This window comes from Phoca vitulina, unplaced genomic scaffold, assembly GCF_004348235.1.
Source record: "Phoca vitulina isolate PV1807 unplaced genomic scaffold, GSC_HSeal_1.0 scaffold22, whole genome shotgun sequence".
NCBI classification, from domain to species: domain Eukaryota; kingdom Metazoa; phylum Chordata; class Mammalia; order Carnivora; family Phocidae; genus Phoca; species Phoca vitulina.
In genome coordinates this window covers 21,653,290-21,678,636 of record NW_022589725.1, presented here as the reverse complement: position 1 = coordinate 21,678,636, position 25,347 = coordinate 21,653,290, and the positions used below count along the sequence as shown (strand labels likewise).

Here is a 25,347-nt window from a genome sequence, read left to right as displayed (position 1 = left end):
TTAAATACCTGCAGCCATGAAGTTCCCTTAGGGTGCGTGGTCCTGTCCCACTCAATAGCGGGGTTTCTCGGCCTGGATACTGTGGACATGCTGGGCCTAATAGTTCTCTGTTGTGGGGGGCTGTCCTGTGCACTGGAGGATGGTGAGCAGCATCCCTGGCTTCTACCACTAAGTGCCAATAACGTCCCTTCCTGTAACATCCAAAATATTTCCAGACACCATCAAATGACCTATGGGGAAGCAGGGAGCAAAGTCAGCCCCAGTTGAGAATCACTGTTCCAGAGCTAACCATTTGTCAAGTGCTTTGGGGCATTCAAGGGTGTAGGTCCTAGAGATAAACTGCCTGGGTCCTAGAGATAAACTGCCTGGCTTAAACTCCCAAGAGATAAACCACTAATAACTGGGTGAGTAAATTGCTTAACTCTGCTTCTCCATCTGTAAAATGGGGATAAATCACCTTGTGTGAGGGTTAACTACGTTAATAATTACAGTAACCTAATTATGAATACACCTAGTCTCACATGAATCTGTATGTGTAGCATGTGGACAGGTGACAGTTATGATGTGAAGCTGAGGGTTACCATGTTCCAGGCACCGAGCTAAGCATTTTGCAAACACTACCCAATTTAGCCGTCATGGCAATTCTGGAAGACTTCAAGATCATCTCCTTTTTACAGTGAGAAAGCTAAGACTCAGAGGCTAACTCTTTACGGACTTCCCAAGGATATGAAGGCAAACAGCTGAGTCAGGATCCAAAATTAGGTCCTTCTGACTCCAGAGTCTATATATTCCCGAACATTCCTATTTCCCCAGAAGAAAACCGAGGAGCAGAAAAATGGGTCTGAAGTCTCGGGGCCCAGATGTGCACGCCGCAGGCAGCCCTCACCTTACTGGTGAGGAATGCGTGATGAGTCACAGATGGATTGGGGGCACACGGGGAATGTACTTGATTCTCTCTGTTCTCAGTAGGGTGGGATCCTCCGAGAAGCTCCTTAGCCTCACCCAGACTGTGATTTGTGGGGAAAAAGCTGGGACCACGGGCCAGAAGGAGGCATTGAGAGTAAAGATCCCTGAGACTCTCATATGCACTTACTCTACCTTGAGTGATGGTCTCATTCTGTTTTATGAATGACAATCCAGATGTTCTCACCCATTACAGAAGACATTAAGGGCACAAGTTCTAGAATCCTGTTCCCTGGATTCACACACTTACTGGCTGTATGATCTTGTGTGTGCCTCAGTTCCTTCCTCTGTAAAGTAGAGTGTTTCCATAACTACTTTGACCTTCTTCTACAGATGAAAAAAGATGAGTAAATGTAAAGGAGTCCTCACACGGTGGGCACTCAGTGTTAGCCCCTCTTCCCCGGCATGTTTCTGGTTGGAAAACATGTCACCATGTCTGCTAACGCCAGCCATAGAAATATCCTCTCTGTGTAACCTTTTACATATTCTCAAAATATGGGAACAAGTCCCATGTGACTTTGCCCTCACAGCCATTCTGTGTAGACTAATAAGTTCTGCCATCCTCACCTCAGAGATCCGGGTCACACAAGGCCAGAGTGGCTGTGTGACTTCCTCAAAGCCTGCCACACCTGAGTGACTGAGCTAGCCTGAAGACCCCAGTCCCACCACCCTACTGCTTACTCTACCCTCTAGAATGGGCATGAAATTCTCAGACTTCCCACAGAGGTCAGATGTTAAGAGAGAGCAGAATACCTAGCAGCATTCAAGCAAGAAGCGTCGTCCATAACTCTACATCTGTCGTTAGGATGATGGTTCTTGCCAACCAACCCGTCTATGTTACCCCCACCATCTCCTGTGTCCCAGGCAGCAAAATGACCAGTGCTGCATCCCAGGACAGCCCAAAGAGGTGACATAGTGACAAAGGGTTCTGAGTGATGACAAAGAGTGTAAGAAAAACTGGCACGATTCCCCAGATCTTTCTTCTGGGGTCACCAGTGCAATGGTTTTTCACTGCTTAGCTGTCACTTTGCTTTCCCTGGAAGGAAAAAGCAGTGGAGGCAGTGTGCTTAGTCTTCCTGTGCCAATAACTGAATGACTCACTGTTCTTTGTGGCACTTGCCCACCCAGATTCAGCCAAGGTTCAAGAACAAAACTGCAGCTCCTTACCCCAGCCGAACACTGTCAGAGATCCTGTAGGACCCAATGGGTAACAAAATGGCAATGCTTGTGAAATCTTATGGGCTGCAACAAAAATCAGAGGTCTGGGGGAGAGAGAAAGGGAGGAAGGGAGGGAGAGGTGCTAATTGCTTAATATGACAATGGGTATTATTTTGATTTTTTTTTCTTTACATATAGGCACTTATAGGATATTCATTAAGGTTCATAAAACATCCAAAGAGGTGATTCAGAACATCTCAAACATCTGTCCCTTCTGATGGAGGCTTTACATGTCCTTTGCATAAGAATGGACAAATCTTCCCGTGAATATTCCTATGGTTCAAAGTATATTGTGTTTTGGTCATTATGAGTGAGTTTTCCATTACCAAATTAAAATGAAATTAATCTGACCTGGCAATATCTGTCCCAGCTGTCTTGGAGGCCCTGACATACTTGAACCCTATTCCGCAGCAGGGAGCTGGTCCCCAGAGGTACAGCTACCCCCCTCTCCCACCCCCACAGCTGCAGGCAATGGCAGATCTCAGGTCAGAGTAATCTGCTCTTGAACAGAAGATGCATTCTTTGAGTTGGGAGCAGCAACTGTGGGGGGTTAATTGGATATACCAATCCAGAGGTGGAGGAAGAGACCTGTATGCTTGAGCCTGCTGGTTGAGCGCAGACATTCATTTCTTTAACTAGGCTTTGCCTACTTGTACAGATCATAAGCCACTTGTCCAAACTCTCTCAGTGTCCATTTGCTATATATTCTGTAAGGCAAAGAAACGCACGGCTCTCCTAACTTCACATCACAAGGTAAAAGTTCCTACATGCCTAACTAGGAAGCCCCTGTCAGGGTTTGCGAGATTTCCTTGCAAAACACGAAATATGGTGAATGGCTCTCTGCTGCATGCAATTTGGAAATCCAGCAAGTGTCTGACTATCCAGAACTTAACCTACTTCCCAAGTCCTCTGCATTAGAACCTTAAATAGACACCTTGACTCTTTAGGTGCCCGGAGGTCCTGCTCATGACCACTGTTCCTTGGCAGTGATAGCACGGGTTTGCCTCTCTGAACCAAAATTGAATGGCAGCTCATAGTGTGGGCTGTGTCCCTTTGTCATCTATGAAATAGGGCCACTCTGTTTTGTAAATGAAAATAAGTAATTCAGAGGAAACTGACCGTGGCTGGGCACTCCTCGAAGCCTTGCCTCCAGCAGGAACAGCAGCTATTGTTTTACTAGGATGCAGCAAGCTGCCCCCACCTGAGGGCAGGTGGGGAACGGCCCCCATCAGTGGCATTCCTGCCCACGGCAGGCAGGGAGAATTGGCACGGCAAGACACAACCAGAGGGACACAGGAGAGTAAATACATATTTAAGTCACAGGATTGAATAAATCCCTTTCCCCTAATTGCCAGCCTCTAAAATGTCCCTGCAGAGAAAGCTAGTTATGGATTCTCTCTGGAATTCCTATAGGCAGTCATTTTCCTTTCCCAAAGCTGAGGCTAGTCCTCATATCTTTCCCTTCGAGTCAAGCAAGGACAATTTAAGATGTCCTCTCCCTGCTCAGATAATAGAGGCCTGTGATTCACTTTTATCCCACAGTTGATTTATGTACAGCGAACAACACCCAGCCTGGCTTTTTTCTTTTTGAGCTGAGCAGTCTCTGCTTTATTGTACTCCGAAAAGGTGTATTGGAGCATCACGCTCAAGCAACTGCGACCAGCCACCTCCCATCCCTTGTAGCTCTGTGGGGACTGGAAAGAGAGACTCTCCATCTTTCACCGAGCATTCTGTGGCCCCCATTCTTTGGGCGCAGACACACACTCACCCCCCGCCCCCCAGTCCAGCGTGATCTAGCCACAGCCTCCCTGTCACCAGTACGGAAGGCCATGGTGACAAAGAGATGCTGCAGCAGGATTTTTTTTTCCTTTTCTTTCTCTCGCCCTCCCCCCACCAAACCTTTTTTTTTTTTCCCCAGCCTTGGCATAAAATGGTCAAATGATGTTCTACTGCAGAATTCAATTTCACAGTTCAGTTAGGTCCTTGATTACACTGCCAAATTCAGATTAATGTGCATTTAACGAACATGGATCAGGGGAATTCTGGCTGACAGCCAGCTGTAATCGGAGCAATTGATAGCTGTGTGGAGTTTTATGCCCTGTCCACCCCAGCGTACCACTGGTGAAATTGATTGATTAAATGAATTCATTGCTATAATTATTTATAATTTTGATACATCACAAGCCCGTGTCTGACCCTATCCTCGGAGGCTTTGTGCCCATTGTGGAAGGGTAGTCCAGCTGAGTTGTTAGCCCTGGATTATTTATTCCCAGATAATATAGCCTTTTGTTTGTTTTGTGCCCTTATTTTTTGATTGGGTTTGAATAGAGACATGAAAAAGCACATTCCTTTAAGAATTCATTTGTATGGTATGCTAAAAGGCAACTAAAATGGAAACTAAACCATGAATATATGTGATTAACCGTTTCAAAGAGGAAGGGAAACCAAGACTGTTTAGATGTTCTTTTAGTATTTTTAAAGATTTCTGTGGAGAGAATCCCTTTTCAGAATGTATTTGATTTTCAGGGACTGTTAGTGGTCCTCTAGAACTGCCGCTATGCAGTTTGGCAGGCTGGGGGATAATCTGCAAAAGGATCTAGTCTTCCCTGCTTACATCTTGCCATATGGAAATCCCCTGAAAAGTCTGTAGACCCTGGTCTCATTTCTGTGAAGTTACTCTTTCACAAAATCCCCCGGCCATTCTCTTGGGAGGGGTGGGAAGAAGCCTTTCTGGTGTTTCTTTATTGTTTTCCCTCCTGCGTAGTGGCTTTCCTACCCCTGCTCCCAGTCCTGTCCCATGCCTTTGCAATAAGGTCCTCAAAGGTAAACTGCAAACATAGATCTTTTGGAAATGGTGCAGGTGGTGGGAAGTACATTGGATTTGCTTGTTAAATACCTGTTACCTCTCGCTGGGCCAACACCACTGCATTGTGGTTTCGCTAAACGATTAAACCCTACCTCCCTCTCAAGATACTATACGTCAAATGTGCTCCTTTTTTTTTTTTCTAGAATATATTTGTAAGTCAGGTTGTAAAAAAGATCACACAGGTCAAGCTTTCCTCCTTTGAAAGTCTTGCTTACGTGCACGAACATGCGCGTGTCTGTGCAAAACAATATATATGGACAAAATCATCAGATTTTTTTCACCCCCTTCCAAATATAGGATATCATAGGAAAGATGATTTAGGGTAGGACAATGAAGTAATTATAACAGTTTAAGAGCCATGTAAGAGGGCCAAGAAGCCTTCTTATAGAAGAAAGCTTGGGCTTGCTTGCTTCTTAGCGGAAGAAAGGGCATTATTGTATCTGAACACAAAGTTTTGGTCTGGCCAATGCAAAAATGAAAGTGATGAATTCTGTACATAGAGATCAGCTCATTTTGCCGTGATGGTTATTTCTTTGTTGTGTATTTGGAGCTGATTTCTCTAAAGCAAGACTGTTCAAACAAAACAACTTAATTTTCTTTCACCACCACCCCTCCCCCCACCCCAGCCAGGCATTATCGTTCATCATATTGTGGCCCTTGCATTTCTTGCTTCTTGCTCCCAGCTGCCCAGACATCTGAGCTCCCAAGGAAACACTAACCAGGCTTTTGCTCTGTAGTTGTCTTTCCACACCATGCCCACCTCTGTCCTGACCATGTCTACCTTCTTATCATTGAAGGATATCTCTGAGAACATACCAAAGGCCCAAGTTTGAAAGTGACGTTATCTGGATTTAATCCCAACTCTGCTTCTTAATAGCTCTGGGACCTTTGCATGAGCCATTTAAACTCTCTGTGCCTCTGTCTCCTTATCTGTAAAATGGAACAATTATGAGGCCTGTCTCATTATGTAACTTGAGGTTTAAATGCATTCACATGTATAAAGTGCTGAGAAGAGTCCCAGGCACGTGGAAAGCACTCAGCGAATGTCAAATAGCATTAACATTCATATTTATCACTCCTACAAGGATAGACTCCTAACAGAACAGTTGGTTAATGGAAGGGGCCCTACTTTGGCTCCCAGTGACATGCTCCTGCATTTTCTCCAGGAGTGAGTGCCCCAGCCTTGATTATACAGACTGGGGAAGTGACAGCTGGTGGTAGAAATGCCAAGGCAGGCAAGAAAGCAGGACTGTGATGCCAGTGTGCCTAGCACCTAGGACATCTAGACACTCTCCCTGAGAGTGTAAGACTGACTTGAGCAGAAGAACTGCGTTATGCAATCCTCTTGGGGGTATGGGGCCATTTGCCTTGGATTGCTGAAAGGGGCAGTTTCACCTCCCTGAGCCTCCATTTTATCAACAATAAAATGGGATAAATTGCCCCCTTCTTGACTCTCAGAGAAAGAATGAGGGTGCCACAAATATGCAAGCTAGCAATACCATCGTGGAACCCACAGTTGGGTCATTAAGACCCAACTGAGGGCTATAAGTAAGCCAACATGGTGGCCCTGAACAGGGTCACTCATGCCCTTCTCCTTCCCAAAGTCAGCTATTTGTCTGCCATCTTCTCCTTGAACGGATGGAAGCCCAGAGGGAGGACCGCATGTTCTCTCACTGGGGGCAGTCAGTTCTCCTTCCATAAGTACACCTCGAGTTTGGTTCCAAAAATGGTCTCTTGTGAGAGTGGTTGCTCCTCATCCATCCTTTTTTTGAGTCTATGCCTCTTACCAGCCGCCATGAAAAACAAGAGCATGGTTTTGTCTCGAAGACCTCATTTCCAAGATGCTTAGCTCCCAGTGAACAACTCAGCCTTCCCTCTCTGACTGGAAATGGTCCCGTTCACGCAGACAAGGCTCCTTTTCTTTATGCCACTCGCTGGCTGCCAAGAGTAGACTCTGATAATGCTGCTGACAGTCGATAAAGAAGAAAAGTGGCCCGATGCAGTGTGGAGCAGTGCTTGCAATTCCTCCTGGATACAGCTTTCTTATTTTTAATATATCTTCAGAGATCAGTTATACATGCTTGTGGGGAATGAATTCAATTTCGCTTAAAGTACAGGAGCAAATCCTCCACAGAAGACTGGGGGATGCTGCCATGTGATAGCTCCCAGGACAATACTTTCAAAAGGAAAAGTCATGGACCCCACTTGCCTCACACGCTGGCCTTGTAATTAGCCTGGGCCTGGCTAATCTCAAACTTAATTTAAGGGAAGAACCCAGTTGTTTAATTTACGCTGACATTTTCTTCCCCCTCCGCACCTCACATAAACACCCCCGTTTTCCCTGTGTGTCGTCCAGATCCAGGGGCTTAGCAAAACATCAGTGTGGTTTCAAATACAGCATCTTAATTACAATGCAATGTTCAATATATTATAATTAAAAGCAACTTTTCTGATTGTTTTGAGGATTAGTGTATAGGAATACATATGCTACCGGTACGTTATCTTCAATAAATGCCAGCTGGTTGGTTTTTTGTGTTTTTTACTCTTTATTTTTCTCTGACATTCCCACTCTGCTAAGGACTTTCTGTAACGATACCAGCACCTAGAATGTATTGGCCAGTCGCTAGGCAAATCTTTTGATGTGTGTTCAGTCCTTTAGAGATCACGATGACCTAAAGAAGTAGTTATTATTGTTATAACTCCCATTTTACGGGCGAGAAAACCAAAGCACAGGAGTTGGAATAACTTGCCTGAAGTCATACAACTGGTAAATGGCCGACGAGGTTTTTGAAACCAAGAGCCTGTTTTCTTAGACACCAGGTTGCTCTAGGTTGCCACAGTTTAGCTTCCTAAAAGCCCTGTGAGGGAGGTATTTATGATTCCCATTTTACAGATAAGGAACCTGAGGCTCAGAGAGGCTCAGTGAGTTGACAAAGTCGTCAGGGTCAGAATTGAACCCTAAGTATGTCCCTCAAAAGCATGTGTTCTCTTGCTGTACAACCAGGACAGGGCCCTGGCTTCGCAGTACCCTGGTTCCTGCTGGTTCCTGCTGGTTCCTGCTGGCTGGCGCAAGGCTGTCTGAGTGGCGAACTCACCTGAGTAGACGATGGTGTTCTCAAGACTGGCAAGGGCTGCACTGTCACCTGGGAGCCAATGAACAGGGCAGACGTGAGAATGGTGCCACGGTAACAATGTTAAGGAGCCCACTTTGTGCAGCTCTTGTGGCCAGACTCATGGAATAGACATTGGCTCGTGCTGTGTGATGGGGCAGGAGCTTGGGACACCTGCCGCCTTCTAGATGGCCACCATGGTGCCAGGTCCAGTGAGCAATATACCCCACCCTACTTCACTCCTCTCTGGCATCCGACCTGCTTCATTACTCCTTCCTTCTTGAAATGCTTTCCTCCCTTGGTTTCAGGACCCCCTAGGCCCTTACTCTGTTTCCTACATCACTGGCCACGTCTCTGCTCCTTTATGCAACATCTTCTGCTGCTTCTGGTCTCTGAGTGTTGGGGTCCTTGGACCTTCTCTTACACATGCAACAGCATGGCTTTTAATACCAGCTAATGGCATGATTCTCACCAATGAATCTCAAGTGTGGGTCATCTGTTTCTGCTCTTTCCTGGACTCAAAGCATGTCTCAGTCACCTCAGCAACATTTCTGCATGAATGCTTGATAGTTCTCCCAAACTTGACACGGCCATGCCAGAATTCTTGGTTTTACCATGCAATAGTTACCTCTTGCTGTATAACAAATTATCACAAAACTTAACAATTTAAAACAATAATGAACATTTATTATCTCACACAGTTTCTTTGGGTCAGTTTCCTGTGACTAAACTAGCTGGATGATTCTGGCCTTGAGACTCTCAAGAGGTGGCAGTCAAGATGTCTGCCAGGGCTAGTCCTCTGAAGGCTTGACTCGGGCCAGATGATCACTTCTAGGATGGTTCATATGGCTGTTGGTGGAAGGCCTCAGTTTCTGACTCTTGGCAGGAGGTTTTGCACTTGAACCTCTCTGTAAGATTCTTAAGTGTCCTTATGCCGTGACAGCAGGAGAGAGTCAGAGCAAGTGATCCAAGAGAGAGGGCAGTGGAGCCACAATATCTTTTTCGGTCCCAGAAGGCACTTGCTATCACTTCCACTGTATTCTTTGGATCACACAGATGAGCCTGATATGGTGTAGGAGGGGACTACACAAGGATCCTCAGGTGCCATCTTGGATGGAGGCTGATTACCACACTTCACGAGCCTACCCCTGCCCCTCTACTCCTCATATCATTAAATGGCCTGTTGCTCAGGCCAAAATCCTGGGAGTCATCTTTGACTCTTTCCTTTCACATTTTAATCCAGTCCATCAGCAAATCATGTCAGCTCTATCTTCAGACCCTACCCTGGGCCCCAGCTTTTCTTATCCCAACTATAGCACCCTCTCTAATCTCAACTCACATTGACCACAATAAGCTAACTTGGCATCCCTGTTTCCACCTTTGCCACAAAGGTCTCTTCTCCTCCAGCATCCAGAGATCAACATCAAGCTCATATCTCTCTTCTCTCCTCAGCAAACTCCAGTGGTTCCCACCTCACTTGGAGTGACTGCCAGTGCCCTTGCCATGACCTACATGATCATCCCTCTGGCTGCTTTTCTGGCCATTATTCCAAACTGACTCCCCTCCATACCAAAAGAGCCTCTGTGCTGTTTGTGAAGCCCGTATTTGCCTAGAACCCTGTGGGTGCTGTGCCCTCTGCCCAGACTACCCCTCCCCACATAGACATTGCGCCTAATCCCTCCAATGGCACACTCTCAGAGATGCCTTCCTTGACCTTCACATCCAGGATGGCACCTCGCTCATTTTAACCCTTTCCTCTATTTCCCTTCCTATCTCTATTACTACTGGACTGCATACTATACATTTATTGGTTTTCTTGTATATTATCTGTCTGCTTCTCTAGAATGTGTAAACCCCAGGAGGGCAGAAATACCATCCATTTTTATTATTGCTGGATCTTCCCATGGCACCTGAAATGGTGCCTAGCACATAATAGTGGCTCAAGGATTAATTTGTAGACTAAATAAATTAATGAATGTACTGCATGGGAGCAATGGGTTTATTTGGAAAGATACCACCCAATAGAACTTTCTGCAATGGTGGAAATGTTGTTTATGCTGTCCAATGTGGTGGGTACTAGATACTTAAAATGTGATTAATGTGACTGAGGAACTGAATTTTTTTATTTTAATTTTATTTTTTTATTGATTTCAATTAAGTAGCTACATGTGGCCAGTACCCACCATATTAGAGTAGATCTAGATCCTTGGGGTGGATGGGGCATGGGGACATGTCCACATCATTTCATGTACACTGCAGTAGAGGGGTAGAGCCTTCCTAGGGTACTGTGTTAAGAAGGAGCCTGAAGTCCAATCAAAAAATCTTTTTTGAACATCTTTGGTATACACAGCATTGTGTTGTCATCAGAATATCACACAAGAGGGCAGTGATTGATTAGTGCCTTCTGTCCTGGGCAAGGGGGTGAATGTGTTATGCTGTGGTATATTTACCAGACATGACCTCAGTTTTTCCAGGGCTAGTCAGGGGTCCTTCCTGATCCCTCCCAGGGAGTGATTACTGGAATGTACACCTAGTGTCCTATAAACCTCTCACTGACTCCCCCCCCATCCCTGCTCTGTCTGCCCTCCCTATTCTCCACTGAGTTCCCTCAATCCAGTCTTCATAACTAGAGTAGAATGTTTTCTGCAAGAATCTTTTTGAGGGATGACCAAATTTCCTTTCACACACACACTCCTGCAAATGTTGGCTACTTTCAATTATATTTCTACTTATTTGATGAGAACATTGCATGTGTTTACCTTATGGTCCACACTGAAAAGCTGCTTAGGACAGGGAGCCTATTTTCCCTTTTACATATATCTGCTAGGTTATGTGTGTGGATAGTACATACCCCCCTCTAGCATATGAGTTCAAAAGCATGGGGAAAGCATTCTACCCATGAAATTTCTCACTGAAGACTAACATCCTTTAATGACAGGTGGGATCTTTTATTCCTGAAAAAGAAAATAGGGTCTAAATACCAAATAACACCTTGGATAAGGCACATTTTAACTAAAACTCTCCCTGTGGTTCACATGAGTGGGAGAAGGCCCTTTCCTAGGAGCAAAGAGTACAGTTGGTGCCCCAACTGTATCCCTTAATCACCTATTGTTTCTATCTGCCAACACTGCTTTCCTTTGTCTAAAGCGGTAGTTCTCAGCCAAGAGCAATTTTGCCCATATTCTGGGGACATTTGGCAATATCTCAAGAAATGTTTTTGGTCATAACTGGCAGAAGTTAGTAGATGCTACTGGAATCTAGTGGGTAGAGTCCAGGGATGCTGCTGAACATCCTGCAACACACAGGACATTCGCCCACATCAGAGAGTTATCTGGACGCCAAAATCAATGGTACCAAGATTGAGAAATTCTGGTCTAAGCGCTGTCTCTTCCCACTAGAGCCTACCAGCCCAGGACATGGCAAGTCAGAAGTGCCAGGAAATTAATATTCATGGAAGCAGATGTTAAACAGTGTTTTGAAGGGAGCTGGTGCATAAATACCCCAGCTCTTGGCCCCTCAGATGGGACAGCTCCAAGGTACATGTTTAATATACTCTCCCAGGGCGCAGAGTTACCTGGTGGTATTAGGTTCCAGTTGCTTGATTGGTAACTTGCTGTGCATGTTGGGGTTCACCAGAGAGACAACCTGCGGCGGGGGCTGTTTGTGTACACAGAGAGAGCCTCTCCTCTGTGGATGACATCAATCCTTTCACTTAAAGCTTTTAACTGATGGGATGCAGCGTACCCACATTATGGAGGGCAATCTGCTTTGCTCAAAATCTACTGATTTAAATGTTAAGCATATCTAAAAAAAAAAAATACCTTCACAGTATCTAGACTAGTTTTTGACCAAACAACCAGATGCCATAGCCTAGCCAAGTAAACACATAAAATTAACCATCATACTCAATGACTCAGCCTTTATTGGTTTTCCCTTTCCTTGTCTCACTTCTCCTGGAATCACCTCCCACCACTGCATTTAAATTCAGGTCTCATAGTCTGCTTCTGGGTTTGTTCGTTTTTTTTTTAAGATTTTATTTATTTCTCAGAGAGAGGGCATAAGCAGGGGGAGTGGCAGGCAGAGGGAGAAGCAGGCTCCTTGCTGAGCAAGGAGCCCAATACAGTACTCGATCCCAGGACCCTGGGATCATGACCTGAGCCGAAGGCCGACGCTTAACCACTTAACCGACTGAGCCACCCAGGCGTCCCTGCTTCTGGGGATTTTAGTAGGGAAAGGGGGAAAAAAACAGCTGGATGGGGAGGTCGTAGGGTAAAGGGTAGAAGCAGGAGCAACCTCGGACCTCACAAGGTAAGCATCACCCACAACCGTATCATGCACGGTGCTCTTCATTCAGGCCAGCTGTGGCTTGGCTCACTGCGGCATTCAGATCTAGCATGTGAATATTCTCCATCTGTGTCTGTCTTCCCAGGTGGATTACGATCGAGCACAGATGGTCCTCAGCCCTCCGCTGTCAGGGTCTGACACCTACCCCAGGGGCCCCGCCAAACTACCTCAAAGTCAAAGCAAAGCAGGCTATTCCTCAAGCAGCCACCAGTACCCATCTGGGTACCACAAAGCCACCCTGTACCACCACCCCTCCCTGCAGACCAGTTCCCAGTACATCTCCACGGCTTCTTACCTGAGCTCCCTGAGTATCTCAACCAGCACCTACCCCCCACCCAGCTGGGGTTCCTCTTCAGACCAGCAGCCCTCCAGGGTGTCCCACGAACAGTTTCGGGCTGCTCTGCAGCTGGTAGTCAGCCCAGGAGACCCCAGGGAATACCTGGACAACTTTATCAAAATCGGAGAAGGATCGACCGGCATTGTGTGCATCGCCACCGAGAAACACACGGGGAAACAAGTCGCTGTGAAGAAGATGGACCTCCGAAAGCAACAGAGGCGAGAACTGCTTTTTAATGAGGTAGATGGTGTGTTCAGATCACTCTTTCTCTCCTGTGTAACGTTTACTTCCCATTTCAAAAATATTACCTGTACAGTTCAGGACATCAGAAAGCACTGGAAATATAAATACAAAAACCATGCTCCCACAATCCTTCCTTCTGGTCTTCCTCTATGCGTGTACGGCTGCTACTTCTATAAGGTGCCTCATGCGGATCAGCCCCCGTGCTAAGCACTGATCTGGCTTGAGTCACACAACCAACCTGTGAGACAGAAAGATGTTATTGCCATGGCCACGAGGAAATCTGGACTCAGGTGAAGTGACTAGCCCAGGGTCACATACAGCAGGTTGATGGCAGAGCTGGGATTTGAATTCTAGCAGATTCCAAAGCCTTGTGCTACACTATCTACATGGGTATATATACATGGTCGTGGTACCATGTATACCCTTTGTAGCCATTTTTTTTAAATCTCAAAAGAGGTTAGTTTACCAATGGATTCTCACTCTTTAGGAACTTTAAGATACGTGTTCCTAACTATAGCAATGATGAATTCTTCCTGTGGAAAATATGGAAAATATAGAAAATGTCCCATAATCTCACAACCAAGAAATAGCCTACATTAATATTTCAGGATTTCCTTTCTTTATTTTTTTCTCTTTAGAGAAAGTGATATAGAGTATTGACTTACAGAAAGTTTGTAACAATGAGGACCCTCACTGATGGTCCTGTTTCATTCTCACTGGCACTGGATACTGTCAAATTATCTCTGTTAATCTGATAGACATGAATAAATCTTCCTGCTTTAATTAACACTATTATTACTAGGGAGGGTGAAATTACTTTTATATGTTTTTAGGCCATTTTTATTTTATTAAACCATATGTCCTTTGCACACTTTCCAATTAGGGTGGTAGCATTCGTCTTATTGATAAGTGAGAGCTCTTGATATATTAACGAATTAACCCTTTTCTATGTGTTGCACGTATTTTTCCACTTCATTTGCCTTTTACACTTATTACTTTAAAGTTCTAAAATGCACATATTTTTCCACTTCATTTGCGTTTTACACTTATTACTTTAAAGTTCTAAAATGCACATAGGTGGAAAAATATGAATACCTATGTCTAAGGACATAAAATATTTTGAAGTAATAGTCATCTATTGATTTTATGAGAGTTTAGGGAAGAGAAATGAGCTTTTGTGGATGGAAAATTTAGGTCTTAAAGATAGCAAGTCAGGATTCCAATGTTAGCTAATACGTCAGTCTCCAGCAAAGGATGCACCACTCACATCTCCTAACAGACATTATAAAAATGCAATCAGGTGTGACTTTGGGTCCCTCTTCTATGGAGGCTCACAAGAAGGCACACATGGCTCCAGCCCCCATGGGTGTTCATTTTCTCGCTGTGTTCCACATCTCAGAGAGAGCCCCAGGTGAGTGGGCTTCAGCTTGTCACTTCTACAATGCTAATTTCTGGAACTTATTTCCAAATCACAATGCCAGAACAGGCAGGGCAATATAATGTAGATAACTTTGTAATTTATTAGTTAACATTAAATCTGAAAATGTCACCAGAAGCAGCCACGGGGCAGCAATTCTTGGAAGCTCTCTCCGGTAAGTTCAAGTTAGCCTTGTATATGCCTGAGTCATATTTGTCTTTACTTTCAAGACCTATCCTCTGTATTCAGCCCAAACCTCTCTCACACTCAACCCAGACCTCCTCCCAAGATGTTACGTTAGCTTCATGTAGCCCCACTCCTACTGTTCACTTCATTTACTTCATACTCATCATTTGCCCTTTAGAGCTGGTGATCTTTTGCCAGGTTAAACAATGGTAGAGTATGGATAGTGCATTCTAACAGAGACCCTTAGGGATATCTGATCATATCCTACCTGCTCCCCACCCAAACAGTCAACAATAGTCCTTCTTGTGAGTATAAACCTTGCCAGGGTTCTGCCTGTTTTCACTCTTACTATCTCCAAACCCAGTGTCTGGTTGTGCTGCCATTTTCTCTGAACTGACTAACTTGATTCCTTCTATTGCTGCTAGCTACCCTCGATACTTTTTGTCTATAATAGACTCCTGAATAAATCCCCCCAAAATCAATATTTCTTAATCAATTCTACTCACGGCACAGTTGGGGCCATAAGAGAACAGAAAGCCAGATTTCACCATCACAAGTCAAACAGCATCTTTCCATTTGCCCAGGTTGTGATAATGCGGGATTACCACCATGACAACGTGGTCGACATGTACAACAGCTACCTTGTCAGCGATGAGCTCTGGGTGGTCATGGAATTTCTAGAAGGTGGTGCCTTGACGGACATTGTCACTCATACCAGGTATGTCTCTTCATTATCCAGACAAATAATTCCAAGTGCTTATTATTTCTTCTCCAGGGTAAGGCCTCAATGACTGTTTCTATGACCTCTTTATAAATTGTAAGCCCTTTGAAGTTGGGGACAATGACTTTATATTCCCTAAGTGCCTGTTGTAATATCCTGTATGTATAATTCATTCATTCAGTTAACATTCTCCTTGTCCTCCAGAAATTCATTAATACCTAATGATTTTAAGTCAGCAAGCTGATGACAATGGACTTTTGGTGCCAAACAATAGAATTTCCCATTCCTATGTATTTTTCTAAAACTGAATTTTATTCTGAGTTGCCATGCTATTGCACTGTGGTAATACCACCAAGAGTACCTGGGTGAGGAAGACACAGATGGAAGATGAGTCAAAGTTTTATGTTATAATAAGAAACCTACGTAATTGAAATTCTTCAATTCTGTTTTTAAATAGTCTTGCAAGTAACAATGGTTAATTATTATTACCTCTGCTTCTTGCTTCCCTGATGTGTCACTTTTGGTCATTTAATTGTTTATTGATCACCTTTTATGTGCCAGGCTCTTTCCTGAGTGCCAGGGACACAAAAGATACAAACAATTAAAGTCTGAAATATATTCCCTCAAGGATGTCACAGGTTAGAAATAAATATAATACCTGTGCAGAAGTAGAAAGAGATATAGAAGCAGCAAAGAAGAATACCTGAGTATCTCTAACAGGGAAAATAAAGAAAGATTTCCAATATAAAGTGATAACCAAGATGAGTTTTGAGAGATGCATAGGAGTTTACTAAGAAGGCAAGTGGGAGGAAAAAGACATTGAAGGGAGACAAAGTATGTGCTAAGACAGTGTTCTTCATATTTTAATATGCATACAAATTACCTGTGGGTCTTAGTAAAGTGCAGAACCTGATTCAATAGGAAGGGGCATGATATTCTATTCTAACACGCTCCCAAATGACACCAATGTTCCTGGTTCATAGACCACCTTAGAGAAGCAAGGTTCTAAGGAACAGACATATTTTTTTAAAAAACCATGTTACCTTTGGGAAACTTTAAATTTGCTCTTGGTAGTAAATAAAACTCCAAAAGGCTAAGAGATGACTGTCAAGAAGGAGAGGCACTACATGTTAGCTGATATCACTGAAATGGTGCCTAAATCATAAGTGAATCCAAGTGAACAATAAGGGGAAAGCAAGGTAGCAAGAAGGTATTAAGGAACACTGTGAGGGATAGAATATCCTGCTGTTTCTCCCTAAAATCGGGCGATGTTTCAATCCTAACCCCCTACAGCTCTCAGTCTCAGTAGACTATCTAAAAACAAAAGAACATAAGGGAAGACACTGAACATTTATCACCAACATTTCAGATGGCAGATCCCTGTTGGTATAACCATAGGACACAACCCCCCCCCCCCAACACATAAGATCATCTTAACTTACAGAAACAAATATACTGAAGAAACCTAAGCTTAAGACAAAGGTGACTTACATCTAAAACCATTAATAAAAATATATCCAGAGGAGAGGATTTTTTTTTTTCCTGCCCTGGAGAGCTTCAGATAGCTACACATGTCTCTCTGGAGCTCTCTCTTTGTCAAGGTTTTGTTTTGTTTTGTTTTGTTTTGTTTTTTAGTTTTTATTGTGTGTCAGTGGGATCCACTTAAGAGCTAGCCTCTCTGGAATCCACTGTGTTCTCTAATCCTCTCCATCCAGTTTTGTCAATAATTTCCTGTTGAAGGCAGAGAGCTCCGCAGAGCGGAGAGAAATTGTATGTCAAGGAACGCTGAATATTTAGAACTTGAAATCCTTTGAATCTTAAATTTAAATTTTAATTCTTGAATCATTCAGAGAGTTTCCTATAGTAGATATTCAATAAATGCTTTACTGAATGATTGATTGATTAATAAAATAACTCCTTGCTACTCAAAGTGTGTTCTGGAGAATAGCAGCATCAACATCACCTAGAAGCTTGTTAGAAATGCAGAATCTCAGGCTCTACCCAGACTGACCATAAGGTAGCCAGGTGCTCAGCTTTTCCTATGGATACCAAACTTTTAGCCCTACCTAACATCTTATTAAATTACATCCTACTGATTTCCAGGAACAGAGAGTTCTAGAAGGCAAAGGAAAGTGTCAAGCACTTCAAACATTAACTCATGTAACCTTGACACACCTCTACAAAACAGAGCCAGGATTTGAATTTGGATTTGATTCCAGAACTGAGGCATCTTTATCCCAATTCAGGCTTCCTCCCTGCAGAAGTAGGAAAGCACAGTCTTTCTACAGTGGGTCCTATACATTTCAGAGCCACTGAATTCAGAATCAGTAGTATTTGTCACATAGGCCAGTTAAAGGTGATTTTTCAGTCAGTGATGGGAGCTCAGATTCCATTAACTTTTGTTGTTGTTGACCTGTAAATAATCTTTATGTCTACTTCAAATAACTGGAATCTCATGGAATCCTAGAAAAATGAATTTTATTAAAGAAGGTGATTGTTGCTCCTGAATTATTTTTAAGGTATATTTGAGCTTATCCCTGCTGACGATGCTCTAAACCTCCAAGGGCTCTGCTGTGGGCAGATGTGAAGTTGTCATCCATTGTTTTCACAATCCAGCACAATGACCAGCCCATTCATACAAAACCCACTCACACAAAACTAAGAACACAGAAGTTGTAGATTTCCACTCTCAGACAAGAACATTTTCTTCTTGCCTGCCTTAGTAGGAGACCAAGGCATTGCTGGAATAAGCCTCTTCGAAGAGAAGGGATACCCATCCACTTTATACCCTCGACTTTCTCCTAATTGGCCACCTCCTTGGATTTTACTTTGAATCCTAATTTTACTCAGACATGGTTTGCTGGCATCAACAAGACTGATACAGATTCTGGGCCATCCATTTCCTTGTCCTGCTGAGCTAAGAGTTCTCCGGGGTGATTTTTCCAAGGCTGTCCTTGAATTTGGGCTCTGGTCAGTTACACCCTCTGTCTCTCCTGACAGTCTCCTCTGTTGGCATGACTTTTAAGAGTTCTTTCACATTCACTGTCTGGCTTGAGTTTCACACTGTCTCTGTGAGAGGGAGTAAGTTTTATACCCAGATGAGTTAGGCCTCTGTGGGTTGTTGTGAGGGCACTGATGGCCAAGTAATTCTTCCCACCGAGGTTCTTCATGGCTGAAAAGCCATTCATATGAGTTGCCATGGCAATGTGATACAATGGGGACATTGGAAAAGCATGGGTCTGAACTCAAAAAGAGGTGGGGTTGTAATCATGATCTGGTCACTTTCTTAGCTGGGTAACCTTGGGCAGGTCACTTGACCTCAGTCTCCTCTGAAGCCAGAACCCTTCTTCAGAAGGGTGCAGCCATGAAATGTGGGAGTATATATCCAGAGCTATGCTTGCCTTTCTCATTCCTATGGTCAGTTTGTTCAAGAATCATCCAATTACACGTAGTTATTAGTAACTAAGTCCGGTTTCCTTCTTGATGGAAGGACCTAGAGCAGCAGGAATCTCCAGCTCCTGGAGGCAGGGCTAATCCTGGGGGATCTTAGACATCCAAAGACCGTGTTGTCCAAGTCCAGCCTTAAAGAGAATTGTGGATGTCCCCATTTCCAAGATGAGGAAAAAAGAAACCTGAGGAAGTTAAAAGGGCTTGGTCAAGGTCACCTATCAGGCATACTTGGAACCTTGGCTCTATTCAGTGCCGTCTCTCTGTAGGAACCTGGAGGTTTATCAATACCTAAGGAATTACCCATGAGAGTCTAAGGAAGTGCACTTGCATTAATGACCCAAAAGTCAGCAAATAGGGGTCTCTTTCCTTTGGCTTTATATTGGGCCCCTGTCATCCTCAGTGCCAACCCTTAGGATCTAGGACTCATATCCCAAGACTTCTTTGTCCTTTCCTGTAGATTTTCCAGACATGGGCTGGAGAGCATGGACTGTTCACTAGACCCCAAGGGAGCTGCCTCTCTTGATCATTTCAAAGATGTTCTTAAACCTGTCTTTGCTCCTTAAATGTTATTTCCTTTCCAGAATGAATGAAGAACAGATAGCTACTGTTTGTCTGTCGGTTCTAAGAGCTCTCTCCTACCTTCACAATCAAGGAGTGATTCACAGGGACATAAAGAGTGACTCCATCCTCCTGACAAGTGATGGCCGGGTAAGATTTCATGTTTGGCCTCTCCATGGTTTATCTTGCCACTTTGTTTGTCATGGGCATTATCCTCCTAAGAACCCTTTCTCATAATTCTAAGTCTCCTTGGTCACAAGTCACCCACTGTCCTTCCCAGAAAGCTTACCAAAAAGGAAATTACCATCTTCTGTGTCATCCTATTTGTCAGGATTATCTGGTGATCTGAATTTGATGGATGACTTTCCACTTTAACAACAAGTGTGGGAAGTAATAGAAACTATGGAAATTTCTTTCCTTTTTCTTCCATGTTCTTATTTTTGTTGGAGGAGAAGAGATGACTTTTCTGGGGCTTTGTCCACCCTGTCTGTGGAGTTGTGCATGTCTGCAGTATCTCTCAGAGTTCCTGCAGGAAAGAGAAGACAAACTCCAGTGGACAGCTCAAGGAGAGTTTAATAAAGGTGTGGGCAGATGTAGACAAGTCATAAGAGCACATGAGGATTCATGTGGCATTCTAGAATGGAGTGCCACTCTTACTGCCCCATGTCAGTGGAAGGGAGGCAGGGAACTGGCTACTGGAATCTGAAAATGGAAATTATTGTCTGAAGAGGGATGCCTGGCAGGACTCTGATCTTCAGTGGAAGACAGACCACAGTGAAGCTGCAGGATGGGAGCTTGGAGAATCAATATCCAAGCCTCACTCCATTCTTTCCTTCTAGTCTCCTATTGGTTCTCCCCATTGGCTGAACCCAATCAGAAGCCATCAGTGCAGTCAACACAGGTTGGTGTCCCAGGGCTCAGAGAGGAAGAGAATAGATCTGGAAAGGCAAACAAAAGATATCCATTACACTAGCTTATACCCAGGCCCAGATTGCTGCATTTCCCATGTCCACAGCCAGCTCAAGGGATTCCGCTGAAACTCATCAGCCACACCAGGTTACAAAAGAATATAGACTACAGTAGCCAAGGAAAGAATGAGTTGGCATTTCAAGGCAGTCTTAGTTAGATGGAAGAGTTTTGAAGCATAGATTTTTTTTACCATCTAGGCCCTTTTAACCTCCCTGAAACTCCCACCAGAGGTAATAGTGCTGACATGCAGGGAGCCAGCTGTCCCATTGAAACACCTGTCTTTTACAACCCAGCAACCTCAGCCATGTGGAAAATGTTCAAATCACAGCAGAATTGCCCAGGAACCATCAGAGGGCAGCTAGAAGAAACTGCCCCAACACTTTGGCTTTTCTTCTTTTGTTTTAAAGAGATTGTCAATTCTATTGTGGAAAATTCAGGAAATTCAGAAAAGTATAAAGGACAAAATAAAGATCACCCTTAATGCATTTCCCATTCTCCCCATCTTTCCCTGTATATGTACTTGCAAACTTGGAATTTTTTTTTTTTTTTTTAGATTTTTTATTTATTTGACAGAGACACAGCGAGAGAGGGAACACAAGCAGGGGGAGTGGGAGAGGGAGAAGCAGGCTTCCCACCAAGCAGGGAGCCCGATGTGGGGCTTGATCCCAGGACCCTGGGATCATGACCTGAGCCAAAGGCAGACGCTTAACGACGGAGCCACCCAGGCACCCCGCAAACTTGGAATTATTTTTAATGGATAGTTTAAGTCCTGTTTTTTCCATTACTCTGGCTGAATTTTTTTTTAAGTGGGTATGAGAGGATGCATCAGTCAGCTTTTGCTACATAACAAACACTTAGTGGCTTAAAACAACAACCATGTATTTGCTCACAGTTCTGTGAGTCAGCATTTGGGCTGACCTCTGCTGGAACAGCTTATCTCCACTCCATGTGACATCAGCCAAGCTCACTCTTGCATTTGTGGTCAGCCTGCTATGGATGGCCTCACTCATTTGCCCGGTGCTTTGCCATGTGTCCTGTATCTCCCAGCAGACTCTCCCGGGCTTATTCCCATGATGTCTGTGGCAAGGTTCCCCAGAGCTGCAAGAGAGGCAAGCTCCACTGCACACTTTTGAACCCTCTGCTTTTTTTTTAATTTGAATCTTTTTTTTTATTTTACTTTATTATGTTATGTTAGTCACCATACAATACATCATTAGTTTTTGATGTAGTGATCCACAATTCATTGTTTTCGTATAACCCAGTGCTCCATGCAGTATGTGCCCTCCTTAATACCCATTCCCCCACCCCCCTCCCCTCTAAAACCCTCAGTTTGTTTCTCAGAGTCCATAGTCTCTCATAGTTCGTCTCTACCTCCGATTGCCCCCCCTTCATTTTTCCCTTCCTTCTCCTAATGTCCTCCATGCTATTCCTTATGTTCCACAAATAAGTGAAACCATATGATAATTGTCTTTCTCTGCTTGACTTATTTCACTTAGCATAATCTCCTCCAGTCCCATCCATGTTGATGTGAAAGTTGGGTATTCATCCTTTCTGATGGCTGAGTAATATTCCATTGTATATATGGACCACATCTTCTTTATCCATTCATCTGTTGAAGGGCATCTTGGCTCTTTCTACAGTTTGAACCCTCTGCTTTTATCTTGTTTGCTAATGTCCCTTTAGCCAAAGATGCAGAGTCACATTGCAAGGGAATGTAGGTTCAGGGAGGGAAAGGATATACAGCCATGTTGCACAATCTCCCAGAGAGTGGGGAGCTGTGGGAAAAGGACTGGGACCTTCCCCTGGCCTGACTCAGGAGAGTACTTAGGCAGGGTTCCATGTCTTCAGAACATAATTCACAAAGCACTGAACTGGTCCACAAATTGGCCCTGGGGACTGGTTCTTGCAGGAAAAAAAAGAAAAAGAAAAAGCAGGGCAGTTTTAAGGCAGGCTTTCCCCCCTTATTTCTGTAGATTGATGGCAAAGGCTTCCTGGCTGCAAGCACATGTCAGGTGTCAATATCAGGCATGAGACTAAGATAATTCGTTCTTTAATCAGCTCAAAGATCTCCCCTCCCCACAGTTTACAGAAGGTTATTAAATCATTCAGAGTCATTCTCAAGGGCAGAACCTATGCTTCACACATTTCCTGAATTTCCATGTACTCTGCAAAGAGCTCCCAGGGGCTGGCACATGGTGAGTGCTTTTAGCCTTAGTGGTTTGTGCACTCACTCCTTCCATAAATATTCGCTGAATTTCTACTGTGTGCCAGGGACAGTTGTAGGTTCTAAGGATGAACACAGTAAAACCACTACTTTCTTTAAGTTTAGTTGGGGCATGGAGATGGGATAAATACACAAATAAAATCAGCTCCAGACAGGTGGTGATAAGCACTAAGTTTTCTATAATTAATTTAAGCAGAATAAGGATATGGTAGAAAGTGATGGAAGATGAGGTCAGAGAAGGCCCCTCCGGGGTGGTGATGCTACAGCAGAGACTGAGGGAGTGGGTCCTATGGCTGTCAGGGTTGAGAATGTTCCAGAAGAGGGAACAAGCAGCATGTTGAGTAGATCCTGTGGCTGCTGGCCATGGGGCCCAGAGTATGTTCTTTCACATTTCAGAACAATACACCATATTGACTCCAGTGGGCTTCTTCAGTTTCTATAGAGAAAGGAAACTTTCTTTTTTCTTTCTTTCTTTTTTTTTTTTTTAAGAATGAGAGCAGAGACATAGTGTGGCCATTCCAAGAAAATTTTGTACTAATTTATTTTGTACCAGTTTATTAGAGCATGAAGTTTTATAGTAGAGAAGACACCCTCATTTATTTATTGTCATTGTAACAAATCACTCCCACACTTAGGGTCTTAAATCAAAAGTCGTTTTAGGATTCTTACATGGCTCTGAATGTTGGCTGGGCTCAGTGAGCCAGGACTGCTCTGACTTGTGGTTAGACAATGGATCTAGAAGTCTTCCTCACTTACACGTGCTGGCTGGTGGCTGGACACTCAGCTGAGCTGTCAGGCAGAACACCCATGATGTGACCTCTCCACATGGCCTTCCTCTCAGCATGGAGGCTGCATTCAAAGAGTGAGGGTTCCAAGAAAACAAGATGGAAGTGCATGGCAATTTTATGACCTAAACTCAAAGTTCCATAATGCCATGTCCACTGTATTTACAGCCCTTCCAGTTCAGGAGGAGGGAATGTAAAACCTTCCTCCGTGGGAAGAGGATTGACTCATGTCATCAAAGGAGCTCATGGGCTGAGGAATATTATTGTTGACTTTTTCTGGAAAATATTGTCTGTCACACAAGCTGTACTGAGTTTTCTTCTTGCTGGGAGATGTGCAGCATCATTAACCCTTAGAGAAATACAAATTGAAACTAGCAGATATCACTTCACATCTATCAGAATGGCTAAAGTGAAGAGTAGTGATAACACCACTTATTCATACACTGCTGGTGGGAATGTGAAATATTATAGCCACTCTGAAAAACAAGTCCTCTCAAAACTAAAAATTGCATGGTACCAGCAATTGCATTCTTAGGCATATATTCCAGAAAAATGGAAACTTCTTTTCACACATAAACTTGCACACAAATGTTGGTAGCAGTTTCATTTATTATAGCCCAGACCTAGAAACTACCTGAGTGTCCTTCAAAAGGTGAGTGGTTAAACAAACTGTGATGTGTTTGTACCACGGAATACCACTCAACAAAAAGAAAGAGGAATGAACCAGTGATACATGTAAACACTTAGGTGAACCTCAAGGAAATTGTGCTGAGTGGATAAAAGCCAATCTCAAAACGATACATCCTGCATAATTCCATGTATATAACATTTGTGAAATAACATAATTATAGAAATGCACAGAAGATTAGTGGTCGCAGGGGTGAGGGAATGCAGGGTGACTGTAAAGGGGTAGCTTGAGGTGTCATGGTGACGGGACAGTTGGGTACCATTTTTTTAAGATTTATTTATTTATTTTAGATAGAGAGCGTGTAAAAGCAGGGGGAGAGGCAGAAGGAGAGAGAATCTCAAGCAGACTCCCCACTGAGTGCAAAGCCAGATGCAGGGCTTGATCTCACAACCCCGAGATCATGACCTGAGCTGAAATCGAGAGTTGGACTCTTAACCACCTGAGCCACCCAAGTGCCCCAAGGTGCAATTGGGTACCTTGATTGTGGTGGTGGTTAATCAAGGCTACAATGTGATACAATTGCAAAGTATATACACACACTTACACACTACATACATAAATGAGTTCATGTACAAATGATTAAATCTGAACAAGGTCTATGGATTGTACCAAGATCAGTTTCTTGGTGTTGATATTGTACTATAGTTGTATAAGATGCCAACATTAGAGAGGACTGGGTACACATTTCTTTGCAACTTCCTATCAATCTATAATTATTTCAAAATAAAAAACTAAAAGAGACAGTGAATTGCTCAAGTTTTTTTTTCTTTTTTTAAGGATAAATCTCTGGGGTGCCTGGGTAGCTCAGTCGGTTAAGCATCTGACTCTTGATCTTGGCTCAGATCTTGATCTCAAGGTCATGAGTTTGAGCCCCACATTGGGCTCCATGCTGGGCGTGGAGCCTAATTTTAAAAAAAGGATAAATCCTTTGTGGCCCCTTCAAAGACTAGAAGGGAAATTGTGATCAGAGTAAATTGTTCACTATTTGTCTATGACATAAATAATATCTAATGAGTCACTAATTCGTCTTAAGCAGGGGGGATGTGGTATTTGCAGTTTGAAAGGGAAATAAATAGCATGTTATAGAGTGGTTGCAAGAATTAAATGAAATAATTTCTGTAAAACCATCAGAAGTAAACTGGGTACAAGGTAGAAGCTCAAAGAGGGTGATCCCCCTATCCTTGCAATTAAGGGTTGAATAAATTCATCTACGATATTTCCTTGGCCTGAAGCTTGCATTTGAGAGATGATACTTAGGAGCCACTAGA

General features: G+C 43.6%; 1 protein-coding gene across 2 annotated transcripts in view; it reads left to right on the top strand.

The window, feature by feature from the left end:
- Positions 1–25,347, top strand: part of PAK5 (p21 (RAC1) activated kinase 5) — a 289,610-nt gene that overhangs the window by 253,156 nt on the left and 11,107 nt on the right. For both annotated transcript variants that reach the window (XM_032419648.1, XM_032419649.1), the window contains exons 5-7: positions 12,587–13,078; positions 15,269–15,402; positions 19,437–19,563. In XM_032419648.1, coding sequence (XP_032275539.1) covers positions 12,587–13,078; positions 15,269–15,402; positions 19,437–19,563 — 753 coding nt within the window. The remainder of the gene's footprint in view (positions 1–12,586; positions 13,079–15,268; positions 15,403–19,436; positions 19,564–25,347) is intronic.